The sequence below is a fragment of the Cottoperca gobio genome, chromosome 1, assembly GCF_900634415.1.
Source record: "Cottoperca gobio chromosome 1, fCotGob3.1, whole genome shotgun sequence".
Taxonomy (NCBI): Eukaryota; Metazoa; Chordata; class Actinopteri; order Perciformes; family Bovichtidae; genus Cottoperca; species Cottoperca gobio.
In genome coordinates, this window is record NC_041355.1 from 10,103,093 (window position 1) to 10,127,249 (window position 24,157).

A 24,157-nucleotide genomic window follows, 5' to 3' on the forward strand; every position below is an offset into this window, starting at 1 on the left:
TGTGTGTGTGTGTGTGTGTGTGTGTGTGTGTGTGTGTGTGTGTGTGTGTGTGTCTGTGTTTGATGCATGATTCAGAGGCTCAGTTGACTGTGTGGTACAGAGAGACTACAAAAATAAAAGGGACATTTATAAGTGTGACTGTAGTTCTGCTGTGTGTGTGTGTGTGTGTGTGTGTGTGTGTGTGTGTGTGTGTGTGTGTGTGTGTGTGTGTGTGTGTGTGTGTGTGTGTGGAGATGTTTTAATGAAGAGTTAATCGTAATGCATCTGCATGTGTTTGCATAGTAAAAAGTTTGATGCACATGTTGGATTTAGGGCTTTATTTTTTATTATCGATTAATTACTTTTCCGATTAATGAAATTACTTTTTTGTCTATAGAATGTCATCGAATAGAGAGAAATGTCCATCACAATTCCTCATATCCCAAGGTGATGTCTTGATGTTGCTGGTTTTGTCCAACCAACAGTCCAAAACACAAAGATATATAATTTGCAATCATATGACACAGAGAGAGAGAGATTAATCAAGAAGCTGAAACTGTTTGACATTTCTGCTTAAAAAGTAACGATCTGATTACCAAAATAGTTCATTTTCTTTTGATTGACTTCGATTAATCAACTTTCAGCTCTAGATGGATTAATGTAGGGCAGCCAGAAACACAGGGGAAGCGACTAAACTCAACCCCAAAGAAACAAAACATTTTTACAATACAATATAGTTAAATAATTAATTACTAAGCTAATTACAGTTTACATTATATAGAATGATGTAAAACGCAGCTTTTATCTTACAATATCTTTCATTCTGCCACTATACCAGAGGTATTGTTTTGTTTGTTTACACAGGTAAAGGAACTGTATCACTTATAGTGCTAAGATATGCAGTTAAATAAATAATTAAGAAAATTAATGAACTACAGTTTTGATAAAACCATTAACACGACATTTAGCAACTAAAAGTGGCAAAAACTGACTTATTGCAGCTTTTCAAATGTGAATATGTTATGCTTTTCTCTGTTTTTTTAATTTATCATTTTAAGTTGAATATCTATAGGTTTTGGACTGTTGGTCGGACATAACATGCAATTTAAAGACCTCACTCTTGCTCTGGGAAATTGATAAAATGGGAATTTCACTCTTTTTGACCCTAACAATAAATCAATTAATCTAAAACATTACTAATCAACAATAATATTAACCAGTACCAATGCAATAGCAATCCTAGTGACGTACATTTATTCAACGTCCCCATCGTTACTGTGCATGTTTGTGTAATATTTGAGTTTCTCTTTGCTCTTACCTGTGTGCAGGTATCCGCCTTTCTCCAGCCACCAGTACGACATCACACAGCTGCCGCGACCTCAGGTAGCCCTCCATCTTGTGGAAGGTGACATCGGCATGGGACAGAGCGGTGAACATACACTCTTCTGGACATGCACATGGCTCCATCGACACGCATGATGACAGTGTGGCGCTGCTGTTAGACGTCCTGTGCAAAGACGGGCAGTCACACAAACAGACACAAAGAGAAGGAGACAGAAGCTTTGAGTGCATGTGTTGCTGGTGCCGATTCTCTTTTGTTCAAGACAAAGTGACAGATGTGTGGAGAGAGCTACACCAGCTGCTCTGAGTCATTCATGGGCCATATTTTTCTTTGTGCCATTCCCTGACACGTATTCGCTCTCTCCTTCATTTCTTAACAGGGTTGAGCAGAAAAAAAACTCTTTAATGGTCCAATTACTAGGAATAAACGGCCAGATACATTTAGACCACTTAAAAGAGAAGCTGCCAATTGAATAGCTGCGGGAACAGAGCCCATAGATGTGCAGTAATTTTCTCTGCTCCCTAATGGCAAACAGTTTCCTTGTATCTATGCAAACAGAAAAGAAACAAAAAGAAATGAAGCAGGGTTTTGGGCAGGGACGGCTTGAACATTCGTCATTCACTGGTGGAAGTATTGCAGCTCAGCGCTGTTATGTCTTATTCTTCCTGTGTGAGCTGATGAGGTGTGAGTGTGTGTGAATTGGCGTGTGCATGCGTCTTCATCAAAGACAAGCACCGAAGTATAGCTACCCTGTGAATTATCAGACATCATGGCTCCCAAACCAGCATTTAATTTATGAGAGCCAGGGCTGTACTTCCATTTTTAATTTCACAGCAGTGGCAGGACTGCCCTACAGCACAAAGAGATACCAAATGAACCGATACCCCACGGATGATATCATTTCATCTCTACAGTTAAAGAGAAATCGCACTCTTTTAGGGTTGTAGAATAATGTGTGTGTGTGTGTGTGTGTGTGTGTGTGTGTATGTGTGTGTGGGTTAGCTGCAAATCAAACTGTCCTATATTGCAATTTCCCACACACATATTCTCTCTGCAATAAACGGCAGTGGAATATGTGGTTTAAATACATAATATGACTTTAAATGTAAATACAAAATAATCTACTAAAACAGGATTATAAAATCAGAAATCCTTCTTTCTCTATTGTGTCCTCTTTCTGGTTTTTTTCTGGTCCAAGACGCTCATGCATTCTGTATTGCTTTCAAATATTTAGTCTCCTGCAGATCAACTTTTCTCATTTAATGTTGTCCCCTCTGAGACAGCACACATGTATACATGATTTACTCGTCCCTCCTCTTTTGAGTGTGTTTGTTTGGAGAAGTAACATATGCGTTTCGCCAAGATTTCTGCTCATGTTCAAAACTTTCTGCACATTCAAAACACATCCCACATATCTGTGTTCTCTGAGAAGTCATGATATTTCAAGAAAACATAATATTACAATAATAAAGTCACAGTATTTCAAGAACAAAATCCACCTGTCAGAACCCATTTGGGACTCTCTGTGCATGCGACAAAGTTTAAAGAAGAGGCTGTGCGCTGCTCTTCATCGGAAGTGGAAAACCGAAACTTACTAACACTTAGCCCCGAGCGATTTCCTTTGACTACGCGCACTGCAATGTTTCTGATTCAAACAAAATGCTTCCATAACAACCTGTCGGAAATCAGAGGCACCAACAAGTTCACTCATATTCTCTGACGGGTATATTATGGACCTATCGCAGTATTACACATTATTAATACGCAGTCACAAACACACATGGGTATTAATTTACCCAGGGAAGATTTGTTGAGCACAAATGATCAATTTTAAAGCAATAAATATAAGTGAACTTTTATTTCTGTGGAGTTTTTTCCTTATCCGATTATAGATTTTAAAGAGACTCTAATCAATATGTTTGTATCAACGATGGATCACATGACTACATGAACTCACAGAGAAGTATCACCCAACTCTGCAGTTCCCCTCGGCTTTATGGAGCGTTTGAGTGTTTTGTTTTTCCGACCTGCGACTTCACTGTTTGGGTTTCACTTAAATGCAAAAACAAGCTCTGATAACCCTACAGTGCACTACCTGCCCAGCACCAAACGTCAGACAGACAAAGTTAGCCACTAGCTGGAGAACATGGTGGAGCATTTATCAGCTATGAACTTGATATTTCTCTCAGCACTTGGTGAAGACCAAAATCTGAGCAAAAAGTGAGTGAATAATAGACTCACATTTTTAGGTAGCCTTGCAGAAATATTTCTCCAAATTAATGCTACTAATTCTCCGTGTATGCTGGATGAGTTGTGTTTACATCCTCTTCCGCTGCTCCCAAGTAGGACTGGGCAATATATCGATATTATATCGATATTGTGATATGTAAATATATACTGGTGTACGTGGCATTCAGTGTGTGTATTCATGCACAAAATTGTGTGTGTGTGTGCTGGCTGCTGATGTGCTATAGTAGGAGTCATCTTCCCTCTGCCTCTGTCCTCTACTCCTCTCTATCCGTCTCCCGTCCTCAGTTTTATATCTTCAGCTAATCTCATCCATCACTCACTTCATCCCATCATCCATCATCCATCTTTACCTCAGTTTTCTCTCTTCTCCATCTAATCTAACCCTCCAAGGAGGCTTTTTGGCTAGCTTTCCTGTTCCCTCCTCTGTGTGTGTGTGTGTGTGTGTGTGTGTGTGTATGTATGTATGTATGTAGACGAATGGCGTGGCTAAATACTGCCAGAGGAGATGGCTTTGAAGTGGGGGAACGCTGCCTTCCAGTCCCCTTAATTGAGCCTGGCAGGCACTCAACATTGACAGAGTGAGCAAGAGTGTGTCTGGGGCAAATCAAAAATCAACACCATGCAGCCAGATTTTTTAAACCCCTGCACCAGGCAAGGACACTCACACCACTCTCATTCAGTGTTTCTCTCCCTGCCTCTCTACCACACACCCACACACACACACACACACACACACACACACACACACACACACGCACACACTTGTGATTAACAATCTAGCCTGATTAGCCTGTAGGCTAACAGCTAACACAAATTAAACTTGGTTCTGTAAGCCGATATACGACGTGATCATATAGCCATGGTGCCTGCCTGGTCACATGTTACTCCCTCTGTCACACACATACAAACACTTTTGTTCCCCAACACATTAGAAAGAGGATTAAAAGAGAGGGCAAATTAATGGACAAGGGTGGACAGAGATGAACACGGGACGGAGGGAGAGAGAGAGTGAGTAAGGGAGGCACACCAGGATTAAAGGGGGGGGGGGGGAAGCTGGGTGGAGTGTGGAAGTAAAAAGGAGAGGAGGAGATCAGTGGAGTCGAGCCGAGCCTTCAGCCACTCTGGGATTCAGTACGCGTCCCTTCCCATGATCCCACTTGGGATTCTGCCACTCGCGTTCTTGGAGTATCATACTGTACACAGGAGTTCTCAGAGGGAAGGGATGAATTCATACAGAAATCACAAGACATATATGCACAGAGCTGCACATGTATGCTGCAGAAATTAGAAATATCTGTGTTGGTATGGCAACCACAACATGTCCAGGAGGGACATGGCTAAATCCATGCATATGCACAATACATACTCAAATAATGTTCAGGTTCACATCATAATATAGTCTTTGCCTATGCTAATGAGGCTGGTGTGTATGTGTGCTTTACTATTCAGCAGAAGTCATTTTCTGTGTAAGCGTTGCCAGACACCCATCATCACTGAAGATATGACATCAAGCCTTGCATAGCAACAGATATTTTTTAAACCATGTTGCTCTCTTTCTCTCTCACACACAATCATACACATTTGGTGAAAATAAATGAGGTGTAGAATGAAAACGCATCAGACATTAATCGATTTCTAAAATATACATAAGCTCTTGCTCCCACTGAAAGCTGGTTTAAAGAGCGTGTGTGTGCACGTCCTACTGTATGAATCATTGATATTTTCTGATGTGTGTCTTGGGAACACAGAGTATAATAAGAGACTTTCAGATGCATCATTATGCCAGTATAGTAAACATGTACACGCACACACTCACACACACACACACACACACACACACACACACACACACACACACACACACATTATTATTTTCCTTGACTCTCATCACATTTACTGCTGCATCATAATGAAAACATAAATCTGGTAGAGGAGTTATGATGCCCTAATTGCCTTGTTTTGTGGTCTCCATGTATGTCAACTATTAATTAAACGCCCTTTTCACAACACAACATCTGGATGGCGACACCAATGCAACACACTCCATCATGCATGTGCACACAAACAAAGCACTGATGATGTGTGAGTGATTCAAGCTTAAAGAGAAACGGTCACTGAAGACAAAACAATATAAATGTCAAGTGCAGTATGTTGCTACATGCAGAGCCCTGGAGTCATATTGTTAATTGGACTCTGGAAATCCCATATTCACAAGAGTGTGCGTTTGTGTCTTCTAAAAGAGCCTGGTTGATGGAGCCTCATTAGGAGGTTGAGGGGCGAAATCAGCGGACCACATGCTGTCCCAACGGTACTCCGCCATCATTTCTCTCTCTCTCTCTCTCTCTCTCTCTCTCTCTCTCTCTCTCTCTCTCTCTCTCTCTCTCTCTCTCTCTCTCTCTATCTATATGTGAGTGGCCCTCCACTGCTGCATTGTTCTGTCTGACCAGTTTCCACTGGCTGGTAAAGTGCCATAATGAGTAATAAATAATAAAGTTAACTGTGAATGTGATGATAAAGCAGAACGATTAATCAAAATATAAAACAATCATTTGGTTTTCAGTAAAAGCCAACTCAACCGGTGATGATGGTCTTGCCCTAACTTTTAGGAGTGTGTGTGACTTTATTCTGCCCTACAACTTTAATTTTTAGCTACAAGGTCCCAGAACAGAAATGAAACCACTCAAACCTCCCCCTCCTACCTGCACGAGCTGGAGTCGGTTTCCAGGTGGTTGTTGTTGTCCTCGGTGCCCGACGCTGCCGGTGTCGCTGCCTCCTCCTCAACCCCGACAAGAGCGGGTGGCTCGGGTACTAGCTGGGGCACCGGAGCCTCGCCTGGGGGTTCCATGCTCGTCCCAGGACGGGAGCGACGATGAGGCGGCGGGGAGACCCAAGACAGCGCTGCAGCGGGGCTCCTGCACTCTGGCTGGCTGAAGGAGCGGGGACAGGAGCTCCCCGTTGCTCCAGCTGCCGCTCCAACCGGACCGCCCCGACTCCCCGTCGGATCACCAAACTTTCTGTTGCTGCCGTTACACAGGTTAGAACCAGCGCTGCCGCTTGCCACCAGCCCGCTGTGACCCAGGGCGCTGGGGTTCGCGCTGGCTGAATTCGAGGTGCTACAGCCGCTTACGGAAGGTCCGTCTCCGGAGCTGCCGCCCGCCCTCCTCCCGGCGAAGTAGTCTCCTAGCGGCGGGGACTGAGGCGGAGGGACCGCGGGGTGACCGAACCACCTCCATCGGATCCTGAGTATCTGCTTCACATCAAACTCCTTCCGCGAGGAAGAGCCCGAGCCGCTACTCGACATTCCAGGGTTCGACACGAGGAAATGGCGGGGGAGAGCCCGTGCCGCTCTGCCGTTAACGCTCCTACACTGTACTGTACGCGCGTCTCTCCTGGCAACCGCACGCCCCTTAACCGCGACTAGATGTAGTGAGCGGAATATAGCAGAGTATATATGAGAGCGCGAGAGAGCGCGAGAGAGAGAGAGTGAGAGGTCTGAGTTTCAACGTTAGTGCCAAAGCTTTTTCATGCACAAACCAACCCACAAATATTTGCCACAAAGGCAAATTAATGTCACATTCCTGCCAGTGAAAGCCACAGGCATTTTGTAGGAATTTTGAGGAATGAACATTATTGCTATCATCATCATCCTCTCCATCCTCCTCCTCCTCCTCTTCCTCCTCCTCCTCATTCAACAGGCCAGACAATCGATCAATAATACTTAAGAGTAGATGGAACCCACCAGTCAATCTGTTTGACAACATGTAGCTGATACTGTCAAGAAAGGTTATGATATTTCTCCTTGCGTGTCAGTGTGTATGTGTTTTTTTAAAGCTGAAACGTTAAGTCTTTAACATTTCAGAAAATAGAGTGAAAGACGAATGTCACAACAAACTGCTTGTTTTGCATTACAACAGTCCACAAATAACGTATTCAGTTTACTTGTATATAAAACAAAGAAAAGCATCAAATCACATGTTAAAATTGAGAATGGAACCAATGAGTGTTTGCATTTTGCAATTGATCTAAAAAAAAAATATATATATATATATATATAATTACCGATTGATTGTAATGGATTGTTATGTTGATAAATTAATTTTCAAGCAAATATTTTTTGGATTTTCTCTGTATTATACCATTGTAAACTGAGTGTCCTTTGGGTTTTCGATTGTTCTATAATTGATTAATCATTAATCAGATTATTCAACAAAGACAAACATCACCAGTTGCGGCAGTTAGGGACATGCATTTGTTCACAGTCACGTAGGGTTTCATATTAAAAAGAAAGTCCCCATAGGGTGAACCATTACATTTTATGGTTATGACTGGGTTTTAGGTTAACGTTAGTGTTGGGGTTGGGATTGGCCATATTATAGGTTTGGTTTATTCACTGGACTAGAGTCTCCATTGAATAAATAAAATAAATGTCTATAAAAACATGTGTGCATGCCAGAAGCAGTGCACATGAAGGATTTTAAGGCTGCAGCAATCATTACATGTTAATAAAAGACTCTGAAATGTAAAGAGGCAGTGAACAAATCCTCTTCATCATCTTCATTTCCACCCTGTCTGGTTGTCTTCAGGTACTCCTCCCAACATCTTTCTCTCTTTAGTCTCTGTTGCCTCCTGCAATCACACTTTGTTTAGAAACCTGACAGCAATAAGCTGCCGAGCCGATTTCGTTGTTTGAGCAGATATTGAAATAGCCAGCATTGTTTCGAATCAAAACAGTGGGGGACCGGAGTGTCCTTGAAAATGAAATTGCCCTCCCCACATGCGCACAAAAAAACCCCACACACACACCTCTTTATTCCCTATTTCTGCACAAACCATTTGCTCTTCTACCCATAACAACACTTCCCATCTTTCCTTCTCCTCCCTCTCTTCCCTCCATCTGCAATGCAGCAGCTATTCATAGACAGTAATGATCAGTGGGAGCGGGTCCTGGGGGAGCCATCCCCATCCAGAAGCCCGGGGCACCCAACAGACCAGCTAGCCAGAGCCTTCCTCACCTTCCCCAGTAACCCTGTGACGACCACAGGATGTGCCAGAGCCACAGAGCCGGGAACGCAGTGGGTTCTGGACGAAGTCCCACCAACAGGAGGGGAGGGATGCTTTAGGAGCCCCACTCCAGAAAAAATCAATAAGTCAAACAGCCGAGGTCAGTCTGTGAGTTATACAGACGGGAGATGTGTTGCTCATAAATTGGCCCTGTAGACGAACAGCCAGGCCTGACTCATTTTATCCATGAATAAATGACTGAACGGAGCAGATGAATACAACAGATTTAACTGTTACTGCTTATGTTTGCCAGATCTCTGAGAAACACAGGGCTTTTTCTTCAGTTTCAGGATACCTGCAGGACCACCCCGCTGCTAGATCAATACTACACGAGCAAGCACACACTCTAAGTCTGCAAGGAGGCTGGAAAACAAGCAGCAGTATAATTAAGGCAAAGAAATAACAAAAGGGTTAAAGCAGAGCAGTCAGGAACAACATGTTGCACATCTAGCTGTTTTGGATAATATTTTTGTTAAAACCCCAACGGATTGAACAAAACAAACTTTATTATTTCCAACCAGAGCACGCTTTCAAACCACATGCTCTCCCTCCTACGGAGCCCTGAACACAACTAAACGACCCAGAGAGTAAACCAATGCATTTCTGCAACACTCACGATAGAAATGCCGTGCAGTTACTGGGGGAGGCTGGGAATTGGGCTCTGAGGGGTAATTAAGCTGAGGAATGACGGGCCATTCAGCTCTGGTCTCCTTCTGTTGGATCTAATCATTGGTCACTTGGCAGGAGTTTCCTTGAGCCGCCTACTGTTATTGGTCTCCTGGCTGCGGTAGTCCAAGACTATCATTCAAAACTCTCCGGCACAGCTTTACAGCTATACAGCACTCTGAACGCACATGCACACAAAAGAACACACCGAAGAAAATGACACCATGAAATCCCATTTACACACACTTCACACTCGATAATCATCTTGTTTATGTGCATTCACACATGCAAGCATGCATGCACACAAGCACACGCGCAAATGGCAGCATGCAATCCCATTTATGCACACTTTGCATACTCTATAAGCATTCAACTACACACAGACTCGTACACACAAATACAAATACAGAGCCATATTAAAACAGGTAGCAGTCATCTGGGGAGAGCTGTCGTAAAAAAGATTTTATAGGGCCAGAAAGTGAAACATTATCTGTCTGGCCTGTCTGTGATGATCAGTTCATCTCTCATGACTGATGTTCATCCTCCAATGGCATTCTTCCTATCTCTCTCTCTCTCTGGCTTTTTATATGTCCTCCCTCTTCCTCCTTTCTGTCTTCACTCTCTTCCCTACACTTCGCTATGTTTTGAAACCTTCTCTTCCCTCCTCTCCTCCCCACCCTCACTCTCCCCTTTTCTCTCCAATCTCCTTCCCAACCTCAATTTCCTGTTCCCCATCCCCATGCTATTATACTTAGACACAAGGGAATGTGTGTGTTTGTGTGTTCATGTAATGGTGGAACTGTGGCTGAGATTCCCTGAGGTGGAGACCTGCAAGAACGAGCCCTTGGTCTATACAGGCATACACACATCATGACTTTGCAAACACCCGCATAGCCTACACACTTACAGCAACACACACACACAGCTCTGAAAAATATGAGACACACTATACATTCTGCATGCATACACACAAAAACACAAGGACACACTTTTATTCAAGCCACAGCCCCTTCATCACACACACAGACAAAAACACACACGCATATACACACGCTCACTGCCTGTTTCCGTTGTGTAATCGCAGTGTTGGCTGGTACTGTAGCTGCAGGCAAGTCCGTCCTTGAGACTCAGAGCAAGCTCAGACTGGCCAAGCAAATAATTACTTCTCCACATCGACACGCCGGCTCTTCCCAACATATGAACGAGAGGGAGGGAGTCCGTGTGATTGCAATTAAATTGATCTGGAGGTACAATATTCCATGTTATTGAACAGAAAATGAATTTCACAAGGGCAAGAAGGTTTGCAGGATGGAAGGAGACCAAAGCTTTGAACATATGTTTTTTCAGTGTGTGTGTATGTTTGCTTGTATGTCAGTCCTCACCTTGGGCGGGACCATCAAAGGGTTTGGTTAAGACCTGGTTTTAAGGTTAAGGTTAGAATTATATTTAGGTTCAGTTTATGGTCAGGGTTGGGGTTAGGGCGTTTAGTTGAGATAGTTAAAAGAGTACTCCACTGGTTTAGCATTACAACCACACTCGTGATGGACAAGTTAAAAAAGGGATACAATTCGATGCAGCACAACCAGAGATATCTTTTTTATCCCATGCATTTTTCCTCCTTGTTGCAACCTACATTACCCACAATGCATCTCAACTGTGGACGGTTAGTTCGGCGATTCAGGCTCACTTCAAGGTGCCAGCCTCAATCAGAGATGAGGAACTACAGAGGTCTGGTGAGCTCACTTTTTTCTAACTCCACACCAACAGTATATATTTTTCATTTTGAAACTTATAGTCTTCAGGCTCCAGTGACATCAGAGACACAAAAGGCTTAAAACAACTTTTCACACTTGCAGTACTTCCACAGACCTGTTAATAGACGTTGGTGTGTAAAATCCATGGTTCTCCTCTTTAAGGGTTAGGGACTAGGAAATATGTTAATGAGGGTCCTCACAAGTACAGAAGTACTGCATGGGTGTGTGTCTAATGTCGTAAAACGCAGACTACCTTCAGCTGGTAATTTCCCTCTTATCCTCCATCACATCAGTCAATAGTGTGTGTGTGTGTGTGTGTGTGTGTGTGTGTGTGTGTGTGTGTGTGTGTGTGTGTGTGTGTGTGTGTGTGTGTGTGTGTGTGGTTGTGTGTGTGTGTGTGTGTGCGTGTGTGTGTGTGTGTGTGTGTGGTTGTGTGAGTTTGAGTTTGAGTGTGTGTGTGTGTGTGTGTGTGTGCGTGTGTGTGTGTGTGTGTGTGTGGTTGTGTGAGTTTGAGTGTGAGTGTGTGTGTGCATTGGGGTCTATCTGCATTCAGGGAGTGTGTGTTTTGGCTCCAGAAGGACTATGATGTCCCAGTTTCCAGAGAAGTAACTACAGTAATAGGAGAGATGAAAGAATGGATTAAACTCGTCCATCAGCACATTTTAGATTTGTCACTTTGCTGCTTCTTCCCTTTTTTTTTTCAATTTTCTTGTGTATCATCAGACAGAAAAACTATGCAGTGAAGTTCATGACAATGATTCAATCTCAGTGGAGTAACTCGTCCATTTCTTTAATGCCTGCTTTTCTTTTCTTTTCTCTCTTGATCACATCCTGTAATAACCTCCTCTGTCCATTTACTAATTTCTTCCTCTCCCATCCATTACCCTTGTTCTTGTTCTGCTATCCTCCCCCCTTCAAGAGTTGGATCTACTGTGTGAGAAAGACCTGCGTTAATTAGGTATGTCTTGTGTGTGTGACTAGTATAGAGGGTTTTGAGCGCAGATACAGCAGATTGTAAGGAGTGGGAGGAAAAGCAAGAAAGACAGATAGACAAAGAATGAGACAGAGAGAAGGAAAATAAAAAGCCTGTGTGATCATAGAGATGAGAACAGAGCGGCCAAGGATCAAAACACCCAAACTGCTGCCCATCTATGCCCTGCCCGGCACATGCACACTTTCTATCTGATCATATATTGGAGCAGAAACCTTCCATCTTGCTCTCTCTGCACTGAGACTTTGACACACTTTTACTGCCATGTTTTATTCAACACAAATGTAGAGAGAAAAATATGTTATTGAGTGTGTGTGTGTGTGCGTGTGTGTTTAAAAAGATGTGTGCTGTTGTATGCAAAGCATTTTGCTACGGGGTCTGGGAGGCAGAGAACACACACACACACACACACACACACACACACACACACACACACACACACACACACACACACACACACACAAAGCTTTGTCCTGCCCAAGTGTAAACCAAACTGTCCAATTACTTTGATCCATGCCTGTTGCTGTGGGAAGAAAAAATAGTTTCTCCCTTTTTGCCTTAAAGCATATCACCTGGGTACACACACACAAATACAATATTATGGCTATCGTCTGGCTTGCTAGCTCTGGTTTACGCTAATTGCCTGAGAGGAGAAAAGCAGGGAGGGAGAATGAATGATGCAAACTGCCAAATTTAACCACATTTGTTGAGCTGTGCATCTGTTTAGCAACCCCAGAGCATGAAGAGGAAGAGGATGATGATGGGAGCAGACGCAGCTGAAAAACAATGGCTTTTGACTCTCATCCAGTCTAATCAAACTCCTTGTTATATTATCTCTTGCCCAAACACACACCCACATACATCTTTTTTGAGCAGAGGCAGCCAATGATTTATTGGGGCCCGACATTTGGCCTTGGTGTGCGCACCTGTTCAACTATGACATCCAATTCTGCTGCTGCAGGACAAACAGAAGTTTATGAGCAGATGTTATGAGATTATATGACCCCTCGACATATCACACTACACCCTACAACAGCAGCAGGAAATAGAACAATGGTTCCCTGAGTCCATCTAACAATATCCATGCAGCATGAAAACCATGCTCAAACGATTATTCTCATTGATCCCCAAAATATGAAGTATGACTAAAAGAATATAAATCCTTATAGCCCATCTAAAATGTGGTAGCAAGGCTCCTCAATGGTACCAAGTGGAAAGCATCAATCTCCCTATGACCAGTGAAATATCAAATTGATTTCAGTATTTCCTTATTCGATTTGAATAAAACACTGCATTGATACGCAAAAGCTTATATCTATGGTTTCCTCAGATTAGTTCCTCTTTTCTATCCAGATGCAAAGTGCAAAGATGATCAAGCCTTTTCCATTGCTGCTCTGTAGAACAGTTCACAGTTCACAGTTCACAGTTCACAGTTCACAGTTCACAGTTCACAGTTCACAGTTCACCCTTTACTGTCAGGTCTTCTCCATCTTTTACCATTTTCATCTCACTTCACATCACACTCAACATAAGTCACTTACAGTACTAACTCAGTTTTATTTTAATCAATTAATTGTTGTTTGGCTTTGAAGCACTTCAGTCAAAAGAAAAAATATATATTTTGGAGTATATGTATTCACATTGTAAACATTGATTGGCTTGTCTAAGCCCAGTCCAAAACCTGCCGAAACATATTTTTAAAAACATATTTTTGGACTACTTGTGAGTATCATACAGCATAACTGTTAAAAAGCTGCCTTTTTACACATTGTGCAGAAACAGAGGAACATGTACATGGAGTCGTGTTTTTGAACCTGATGAATGTAAGTAAATGATAAATGGTAAATGGACTGCGTTTATATAGCATCCACTCAAAGCACTTTTACCACACAAGTCAGACACACATTCATTCACTGATGGCAGAGGCTACCATACAAGGTGCCACCTGCCACAGACTAACATTCACACTCATTCACACACCACGACCTTCTGGTTGGTGGACAAATGCTCTACCTCCTGAGCCACAGCCCCCCTTAAGTCCCATGTTTAATCTCTTTCTAGCTCTGGTTTGGTCTCCACTAACTCTTGAAGAAACCTTCTGGCCCTTTAGATGCTAAATGTTCTGCTATGTTCAAATCATTTGTGTCTGTCTGCTGTTTGGTGCTGGCTGGGTGGGTTTATGTTTTATTTCTATTTCTCATTGAAAACAGCTGCCTGGACGGTGAGAGTGAACCAAAACCCGATGCCCGCCCTTAAAACAAAACAATGTTAATTATTTGTGGGTTTGTGGGTTTAGGAATACCATTTGATCCATTGGTAATGTGGAAATATTAATTAGAGCAGCCTTAAAGACCAAAGTCATATCCAGGAGTAGAGAAGGTCAGAAGATTATGCTAGCCGCCATCAGCACAAAGAGATGGTGCAATTATATTTCATGGAACAGCAGTGAAGAGTTATGCTAAATAGGTGCTGTAAGATTCAAAAAGCAACAGATAAAAAAACTACACTAAAAACCAACCCATTTATTTTCAATAGTCAGAATTTCTCACAGCAAGAATCCCATATTTACATAAATTACACCTCCGTGTGCAAAATGACACAAATGATCACTAATCCCCCTTTTTGTGCGGGGTGTGTAAAAATGCACAGGTCGGGTTGTTTGCCGCTGCTAAAATTGCTGATGCATGAAGTTTGCAGCTGCACACAACAAGAGATAATACACATACTGAATTATTGATGGACATGAAAACAACTCTATTTTTTTTCTTTCTCTGTCGGTAACTGTCTCTCCTCCTCTCTCTCTCTCTCTCTCTCTCTCTCTCTCTCTCTCTCTCTCTCTCTCTCTCTCTCTCTCTCTCTCTCTCTCTTCTTTTCTCTCCACCTTCACCCATTTGGCAGTTTAACAGCTCTCTAATGACCGGTCTCTCTTTGGATTAGTTTTTAAGCACATACATCTACTGCACACACGTGCCAGCAAACAGTCTCTATTCTTAGGTATAAAACAGGTGTGTTTGCTCTTGTACGATGCACTCAGGTTTCTTTGCAGGGCAGGTGGCAGGGGGAGGAGAGCAAAGTGGTCGTTGTGCAATTCATCCTAACTATCCCTCTGTCACTCCTCCCTCTCTCTCTCTAATGCTCCCATAGCCCTTTTTCTCCCCCTCATTTCCCTACTGACATTCTTTCTCTATTTCTGTCCATCTACAAAAACCACATGTGTCTCTGTGTTATTTTCCCTTTCTGTTTTTCCCCCCACGCTGCAGTGCCTTCTTATCCTGTTCTCTCTCTTCCTAAATGGGCTGAGTGTTGAGTGAGGGGAGGAAGTAGAAAACACGAGGGAGAGAGAGATAGAAAGAGAGCGAGAGAAAGAGAGAGAGGGTGCATTTACGGCCAAATAAAGAGAAGGCCTTAATAATTTACTCTGCCCTGCTGCCACAAGCCAATCACAGCCCATCGCTCCCGTAGAAATGAGAGAGTGTCACAAGTAGTTAGAGACAGAGACAGAGACAGAGAGACAGACAGAGAGAGAGAGAGAGAGAGACAGATACGTTGGTACCATCAGTCCGTTGATACTGTGATAAATTATTTGAGGCGATACACTGGTCTAAAAGCTTTGAAACATTTATTGTGAAATGTCAAGAAAACAGAGGCATCAATTAAAGATGAAATCAGCAAAAAAAAAATTGCTTTCATTTAATGATACACATTAGGGCTCCGTGGCAAACCAGTGTTCGGGTTGTAAGATTATATTGGGATTATGTTCTCTGAATAAAGTGAAATATTTATAACTTGGTTTGGAAGTCAGTGACTTTGCAATGTGCCAGAATATATTGTGCAGTTTGGTGGCAGCAGGAGAAGCTATAAACACAACATTGACAAATGATCACCTGATAAAGTTCTTCTTGTCTTTCATTTGTGACACTGAGTAATGTTGGGCTTCGCATGTACTTAGAACTCAGTCACATCCACATAACTTATTTCACCTCGTGTCATTATTCAATAGGAGAGAACTGCGGTGCAATGGCTGTGTTTACGTTTATTCACTTACTGGGATTGAAAGAGGAAGTCGCAGTGAGCAGAAGGTTTGCAGGGGAGATGACTTGTGAGATGTGTGTTACAGAAAAGAGTATTTGGCTTCACTATAAACAATCTCTGCTGCCGCCAGAAACCAGCCAATCACAGGTCCCCATGTAGATGCTCTTTGACCATCATAGTCCAAGTTATTCTTAAATCTTTAGGAGGAACACTTCAGCTACAACGTATAAACATGTAGCTACGCGCATTAGGCTCTGTAGCCATTCATGTACAATAATACCTCAAGCTTAAAGTTGAAGGCCGTAAAACCAAAACAATGAGCTGACAGACTCTACCAACCTCAGTAGAGCTGAGGGGAACTGAAGAGTTGTACGTTCATTTCCATAGGTAAGTTTGTCATTCACATTACACACTGGTCCTTTGATCTATCTGACACCATCATTTTGACATCTTGAACACCTCTCTCCACATGCTTGCATTGCAGACACACAGGATAGGTTTATGTCACTTATGGCTTTTCTAATTCTAATTTGCATCAATTCCCTGTAGGCATGCACTAAAACTCGCTTCAGCCAATATCTTAAACTAACCTTAATCTTACTCCAATGGAAACAGAAATCAATTTTGCCTGAAGGCAGTTGCAGTGAAAACAATTGAGGAGGACACCATTTTTCCCCAAGTAGACAAGTCATCCTCAATCAGCTGGTGTAACGCCATGTTTTATCCCCAAGTGTGACATTGCACGCACGCATACTGTAGATTCTACTGCATTCTCTGGTCCACTCTGTTCCGGGGGTGAAAGAAATAGATAGTGCCTGAGAGGCATTTTTAGTCTTTGGATGAGGCAGTGCTCTATCCAACAAGCTCTCGGATTGGTCGGTCAAAGGAAGGTCACCTTACCACCCTACAATCATTGATCCATAAACCTATGAGACAACAGAGGGACACAGAGGGAATAGGACGGGCATATACAGAGAGAGAAATCGAATGAGAGACGTAAAACAGGAGAATTTAAACGTGATCAATTAATATTATAATAGCGATCGAAGATGTTGTACAATTCTGGTTGCTTCTGTACCTAAATGTCAGCCTAATCTCAAACCAATCACAGCCCACGAGTAACAATCTTAAAGTAATTAGTCAGCCCAGTCGATACTCGATCAATTCTGGATCATTTCCTTACTTAGAGTGTCTGAAAGTGATGCCTCAGTGTTTTATTTTGGTCGTTCTGAAGATGAAAGAAAAGAGAGATGGACGAGAGAAGGCGCAGCCAACATGAGGCGGCCTTCCTCTTTACATTATTACCACACCTGTAAACCAGTGCGGCATCATAGCCAAATATACATCGGAAAATGCATTATTTAAAAGGTTAAAAATGTGTCTTAAATGCTTTCAGACATTCAAAGAGAAAATTATTCCTTGTACATATTATTTCCGTATTCTTCATATTGAGAGAAAGTAGGAGCATCAACAAATTAAAGGACTAAATACCAAGCACATAATGGTGTCAATTCTTGACTAATGGGTCATACTTATTTCCCACTCACCACCTCAATTGTAAGGACTCGAAAACATGGCCTCCAGCAAAAATGTTTACAACTTGATGCTTTCCAATAGATCTCAATTTTGCATAAAATCAAAAGCTTGTCTCTAAAACAGACTGAAAATACACAGAGAAATAAACCCCCTGGATTACCTTTTATTGCAGTTTACTGTATGCCTGTTAATCTGAACACACTGGTTTGTGTACATGTGTGAGGCTGTGGGTCGCTGTCAATGTAATGTGTGTGCATGCTAAGAAGTACTGCAGCAAACGAGATAAGGTTTGTTTATGTTATTGTCCTGTAAGCAAATTTAAAAAGAAAAACTGCAGAGGCTGAATATTCCATGGACTATTACAAGAACGAGTCATTCCACTTTGATGGCTGATTATATACAGAGTATACAGATGAGGAAATAAAAAAATAAAATAGATGATGAGAGACAAAGAAAGGAAGCACAACCATTGTCACAACGTACCAGAACTGTAAAATTAAAACAACTTTGGGAAGCTTTCGGAGGATTTCACTCCGATATACTTAGCATGACCCAAAGTCAGAATGGTCACAATTATAAGAATTTAAATTGTCCTAGTATTTAAGAGTGGTTTCTTAACTGTAGTTTGAAATTAATGTACTGCTTACTGTAGGTCACTTCCACTGAAAAACCCAAAAACTGTGGGCCATCTGCCTTCAAACATCCAAAAACAAGTTTGTGGCTAAGTGCAGGATACAGGAACGTGGCTTTTAGTTTAAGAATTAGAGGTTGTTTTAACGATGAGAAGGAGAGGAGGAACAGAAGACCTTGTTGGTAATTACTGTCAGATGGGGGGGGGGGGGGGGGACATTTATAGGACGCTGACGCTGCAGCTTATCAACTCATAACTGGCTCTCAGTAGCTTACTTCATATTTTAGCACGACAAAGCTTTTAGCATGCATCTGGTTTAGTGAGAGAGTCAATTAAATTATTGGATGACAGAAAAACATTTGGGATGTGTGTGCGTGCGTGCGTGCGTGCGTGCGTGTCCGAAGAGAGTCTGGAGATCAGTGATAAATTGTTAATCAAACCGTAATGGCTTAAATGTTCTTGCTGATGTAGGATTATAATTATCTAAGCCAAAATTGGTTACAATTAACAATACAGAATTAACCTGCGTCCTCTGAATGATATTTCTTTTATCTAAAGCACAAATCAAAGTTTAATAGAAAATGCAAGAAAAGCCAATGTCACCGAAATGTCAAACGTACCAGCTGGCTTTCTCCCACAACATCTGCTTGCACCTTTTCTAGCAAACTCATGAATAACATTATCTGAAAATACATTTCCTAAAATAAAATTTGCTCTCATGCATGAGAAACTGTGTTTGTGTGTGCTACTTTCCCATTATAACGTCAGATAGAAGGCCCATTTTATTCTCATTGTACAAACTGCTTCTTCAAGACGTGACAAGAATAGTCGGCACTAGAAATAACGCACGATTTACAAACCAGGCAGAGCACTGAGAGAGAAATGTCGTGTTCATCTTTTATCAAGCTCTTTCAGTAGACGCTCCAAGATCTCTACGAACAGAAGGGTTATCACAGCAAAGATAATGCATACAAACTTCAACAAAACCAGCAGCAAGGCCGACCACTCAGAGTGACATCGTACATTACATCATCTTTACCCTCTTCATCCTCTAACAATGACTCATTTCAGAGTGTAGGCTAATTTAAGCTCAAACTACTCCATGATGCTAATGAAATACTTAAAACACAAAATGTTGTCATGTTTGTTTCATTGTTGACACTCAAATCCATTAGTAAAACTGTATGTTTCATAATTACCATCATTTCACTGAATTAGTTCAACCTTATAAACAATATTATCTCAACTCAAAGCCCCTTTTTTTTTTCGAGCTTTCAACTGAATCTCCAGTCTTCATCAACGAATGGAGCTAGTTCAGGTGTCAATACGTGACCAAACTGTGAAATATCACATGACAACAAGTGGTCGTATACCCCCCTCCCCGCATTATTTTTTCTTTGACACATTAAATATAACAAACAGCAGTGCACAGTTTCCAGACAAATTACAATACTTTAAAATAAAGAGTTTCTTAAAAGCTTGTCTTTCCTTTTCACAATATAAATGAGTCTCTCCAAAATTGGACAGGCTGCCAGTTCCTTAATTCACAATCCAATAGAAGGTACTGTAAATCCTTGTTTACCCATTATAGTGCAATTATCCTTCTGGCTTGTATAACTCCAAAATCAATGAGTAGTGACTGCTGAAGTGTTACTACAAAGTCATCAGGGTACAGTATAATCCCAGTACACAAAGTTTGGCTCGTTAATGAATTTCCTTACCATTTATAAAGTTTATACATCTTATACTCTTCCAGAATCCATGTAGCTTTGCAAATTCCCATAAACAATGAACTAATGCACATTCTTTCTCACTGCACTTCACACAAAAATTAGGAAGATTATAGTCGTATATATTTAATCTCATAATCTTGATCCTGTCACAGCCGGTAAATTCCAGCAACAGAGGAAGGAGGACTCAAACGCAGACAAATACACAGCATGCAAGCAGATATAATGAAGGGAAATGTACTTAAGGTAAAGGTCAGGAACAGGCTTCCAAATTGGCAACAGGAAGGCAGTCCAAACAGTCAAACAAATCCAAGAGGACACAGATGGTAAACAGGTCAGGAATAGGCAAAAGGTCTAAATCCAGTTGGTTTCCCATTGGCAAAAGTTGCAGATAGTACCTGGGAACTGGTACTTTTTTTTGGTACCACCTACGTCAAGGTTACAAGAGAGTTGAGAAATTAAAACACTGAAAACCACTGATTAAAAAAATGTCAGCCTGCAAAGTCCAGACATTCCTCTGTTTGTTTGCTGATGAAAGGATAGATGGAGCAACGCGCGCTGTGTTGCTTTGAAGATGATGTCACAACAGTTTCACGCGGCATCGCTATGACGGTCTGCTAAGATTCCCGCTTACATGAGTCGAGTTAAACAAAACCATGCAGTGGAAATTGTGGCATTAAAAACACAGAGCACACAACAGGATGAATACTCTCTTTAAAAGCATCAATAATTGATTTTTCTTACAACTTGGATCCAGCTAGCTAACAAGCTGTAAACACGAACATATCATCACCGTACAAAGATGTTGTGCTGAACATGGTTCCAAACAGTTGACTGTTTATCCATCCAGCAAACATGTAGCAATATTAGTGTTGATTTAAAGTCATGCTTGTGTCCGATGACAAACGTCAGAAACAATATTCACTGTTCTTATTGCTCTGATTTGATCTCCACCAACTGAGGGAAATGTAAACTGCAGCTACTAGATGCTGAAAGATACTAAAAAGCCCCATAGAGCAGAGGGGAACTGGGTAATCCAGTAAATGACCTCTGCCAAGGAGGTTATATGTTTAGCTCGGTTTGTCTGTCTGTCAACAGGATTACGGAAACTGGCCTGATTTTCAAGAACCCATACAATTTTGGAGCAGATCAGAGTCATTTGGCGGATAGACGCATTATGTTTCACTTTCATTAAATTGCGAGATTTGTGCTGCTTTCATGTGGTGTTGGAAGATTTGTTTGTGTTTTTTTTCTGAAAATGTACATGAATGCCCCCTATCAACATGTAGTTTAAACAATGTGAACAATAAAATACAACATATCTCTGTAGTTAGTATGTTTTTTCCAAATTACAACCTAAAGCTTATGAGCAAATAGAAGTCTGAAGAGCGATTTACCAATTTGGGAGATGGGATAATCCGAGGAGCACGTAATTCAGCATTGGCCTTGACGGGTGTCTCCATGGGTTTGTCATTTTGAGAGACAATTTTCACATTATAAATAGACATTTGGTCTATTTTAATAAAGAAACATCAGTCAGTGCTGGTTCCCCCCCCCCCCCCCTTTATTGTTATACCTCTGTGTTGCGTATGCTTGATGTTTATATTATTTATGCCTCTTCCTTATTTTTTCTTTTAAATTAGGAAATAAGATTAAAGTTGCCTTGCCTTGACCACCTTTATGTAAAAAGTCCATCAAAAAACACTTCCTCTTAATAAATACAGATACAACAAATATAGCACTGAATGATTCTGACATTTCTTTCTCAAGGAAATATTGTTATCACTCTTGAGGGATTACTTATATAAGGCTTTTTGATTGATCATTTCAATGAGAGATTTATTGTCTGGTCCTAACAACTGATGTGGGTATATAATACATTTATTTATCATGCATTTTACTGAGCTTTTATGTTTTTGTTTTTTTATTGTTTTTATGATGCATCTTTATTGCAACCCTGCCTGCAAGCCTGCTTTCCCTTTCAGGACAATAAAAGTTGATGGTGTGAGTTGTGACCAATAAAGCACTTTAAAGTGTAAAGCGTTCATCTTAAGTTATATCAACATAAGCAGTGTTTTAAGGGCCACAAACAGTGTGGGTTTACGTTTAAATTTCTATATATAGTGTTTAAAACTACTGAAATTATATGTGCCAAAATAGCATTTTAACGCAGCAACCACCCTGTGTGCAGAAGCAGAACCACTCATTTGTTCAGTTGGCAGGCTTGAAAAAAGGTGCAATTGGAGCACATTGATTTTTCCTCATGTTAAAAAAAGCTTTTATTGACATGGCATTTTCTCACCAGTAAAGGTTACAGCGAGAAGAGAAGAGATGGAGGGAGAAGGTGAAACATAAAGGGATACAAATTGAGATGCAACACCATGATGGCTCTGCGCATCCTGTAAATTCACCCCAATTTAGCCCAATTTAGTGCGGTATCCTTTGAAATACTGCCTACCCCAACACATTCACAGACAGACAGACATACAGACAGACAGACAGACAGACAGACAGACACCTGAAAAGAACATGAGACATGAGAAAGAGTCAAGGACATATTGTATTCAGTGCACATACAACGAATTTAAAGCAAAGTGATTCAGACAGACAGGCAGTGAGACAGAGGGACATATTAGAGCCACAAGGATGATAAGTCTGGAAACCTTCATCACCTTTAAAGGTTCGCTCATAACGATAATCTCTTCATGAAATATCGTAATTTCTCCATAAAGAGTCATAAAGCTTCACAGTCGCTTTGTCCCTGGAGAGCCAGATGATGCCTTACTGCTGACACAGCACTAAATCCCCATGCTCACCCTCCTCCTCCTCCTGCTGCTACTCTCTTGTTTTTAATGGAGAAACATACTCACTACTCATACCTCATTGTCTCTCCTTTCATTTCAAAATACCTCAACAGTCAATACACTGTTAAAGAGAACACCATTAGCTTCATTTAAAGATGCATATTTGACCCTAACTAATGTTTTTGGGCCCCAAAAATGTATCAGTAAATCGGACTCGTTCCCAGTGAATGTTGGCCTCCGCCAGGGCTGCGCTTTATCACCAATCCTGTTCGTGATTTTCATGGACAGGATATCGAGCTGTAGTCGTGGAGGAGAGGGGTTGCAGTTCGGTGGCCTGAGGATCTCATCGCTGCTCTTTACAGATGATGTGGTCCTTATGGCATCATCGGTCTGTGACCTTCAACAGTCATTGGATCGGTTCACAGCCGAGTGTGAAGCGGTTGGGATGAGGATCAGCACCTCAAAATCTGAGGCCATGGCTCTCAGCAGGAAACCGGTGGATTGCCTACTCTGGGTAGGGCCCTTACCCCAAGTGAAGGAGTTCAAGTACCTCGGGGTCTTGTTCGCGAGTGAGGGGACAATGGAGCGAGAGATTGGCTGGAGAATCGGAGCTGCGGGGGGCGGTGCTGCAGTCGCTTTACCGCACCGTTGTGACGAAAAGAGAGCTGAATCTCTCAATCACGTCCAGGCACGTCCAGCTGGGAGGAGACCCCGGGGAAGACCCAGGACTCGGTGGAGAGATTATATCTCCTCACTGGCCTGGGAACGCCTCAGGATCCCCCAGTCGGAGGATGTGACCCGGAGAAGGGAAGTTTGGGGTTCCTTACTGGAGCTGCTGCCCCCGCAACCCGACCCGGATAAGCGGTAGACGATGGATGGAATGGATAGTAGGCTTTACAAATAGCCTAATATTTGTGTATTCTGTGTATGGTCTTCAAAGCAAACACGGACAACAGGTCCAGAAAGAGCCTGAAGTGGAAAACTGGACTTATGACGTATCACAACAGTTAGAAAATTAAACCCAAGAACCAAGAACCCTGAAAGAGAGACTAAATGGACACAGAAAACAGGCAACATGAGCTGTCACAGCATCTTCAAACAGAGGCGTTACGACTTTGCCCCCGATATACAACCATATCACATGAAAACACTTAAGCCAGCTCCATTTGCTGAAGAGGTTGAGAGATGAGGTTGAAAATCAGAAGCTCTGAGAGCCAGTAAGGGGATCTTTGAGCTTATGTTATTCAATTGGATATAACGTTCTCAACTGTCAAGAATGAACTGCCATGCTCATATACTTGGTTATAAGTATATGTATAAGTATAAGTATTAAAGTATTGCACAAATTCAACATTTTACCTGATACTGGGTGAGAAATCTA

General features: G+C 41.8%; 1 protein-coding gene across 1 annotated transcript in view; it reads right to left on the reverse strand.

Moving 5' to 3' along the window:
- klhl5 (kelch-like family member 5) overlaps nt 1-7,102 on the reverse strand; it is a 29,007-nt gene extending 21,905 nt beyond the window's left edge. Inside the window, exons 1-2 of the mRNA XM_029441826.1 lie at nt 6,271-7,102; nt 1,298-1,486 (exon numbers count right to left, since the gene is read on the reverse strand). Of these exons, the coding sequence (XP_029297686.1) occupies nt 1,298-1,486; nt 6,271-6,872 (791 nt within the window). The 5' untranslated portion in view covers nt 6,873-7,102. The remainder of the gene's footprint in view (nt 1-1,297; nt 1,487-6,270) is intronic.
- Nucleotides 7,103-24,157: the final 17,055 nt, after the last annotated feature.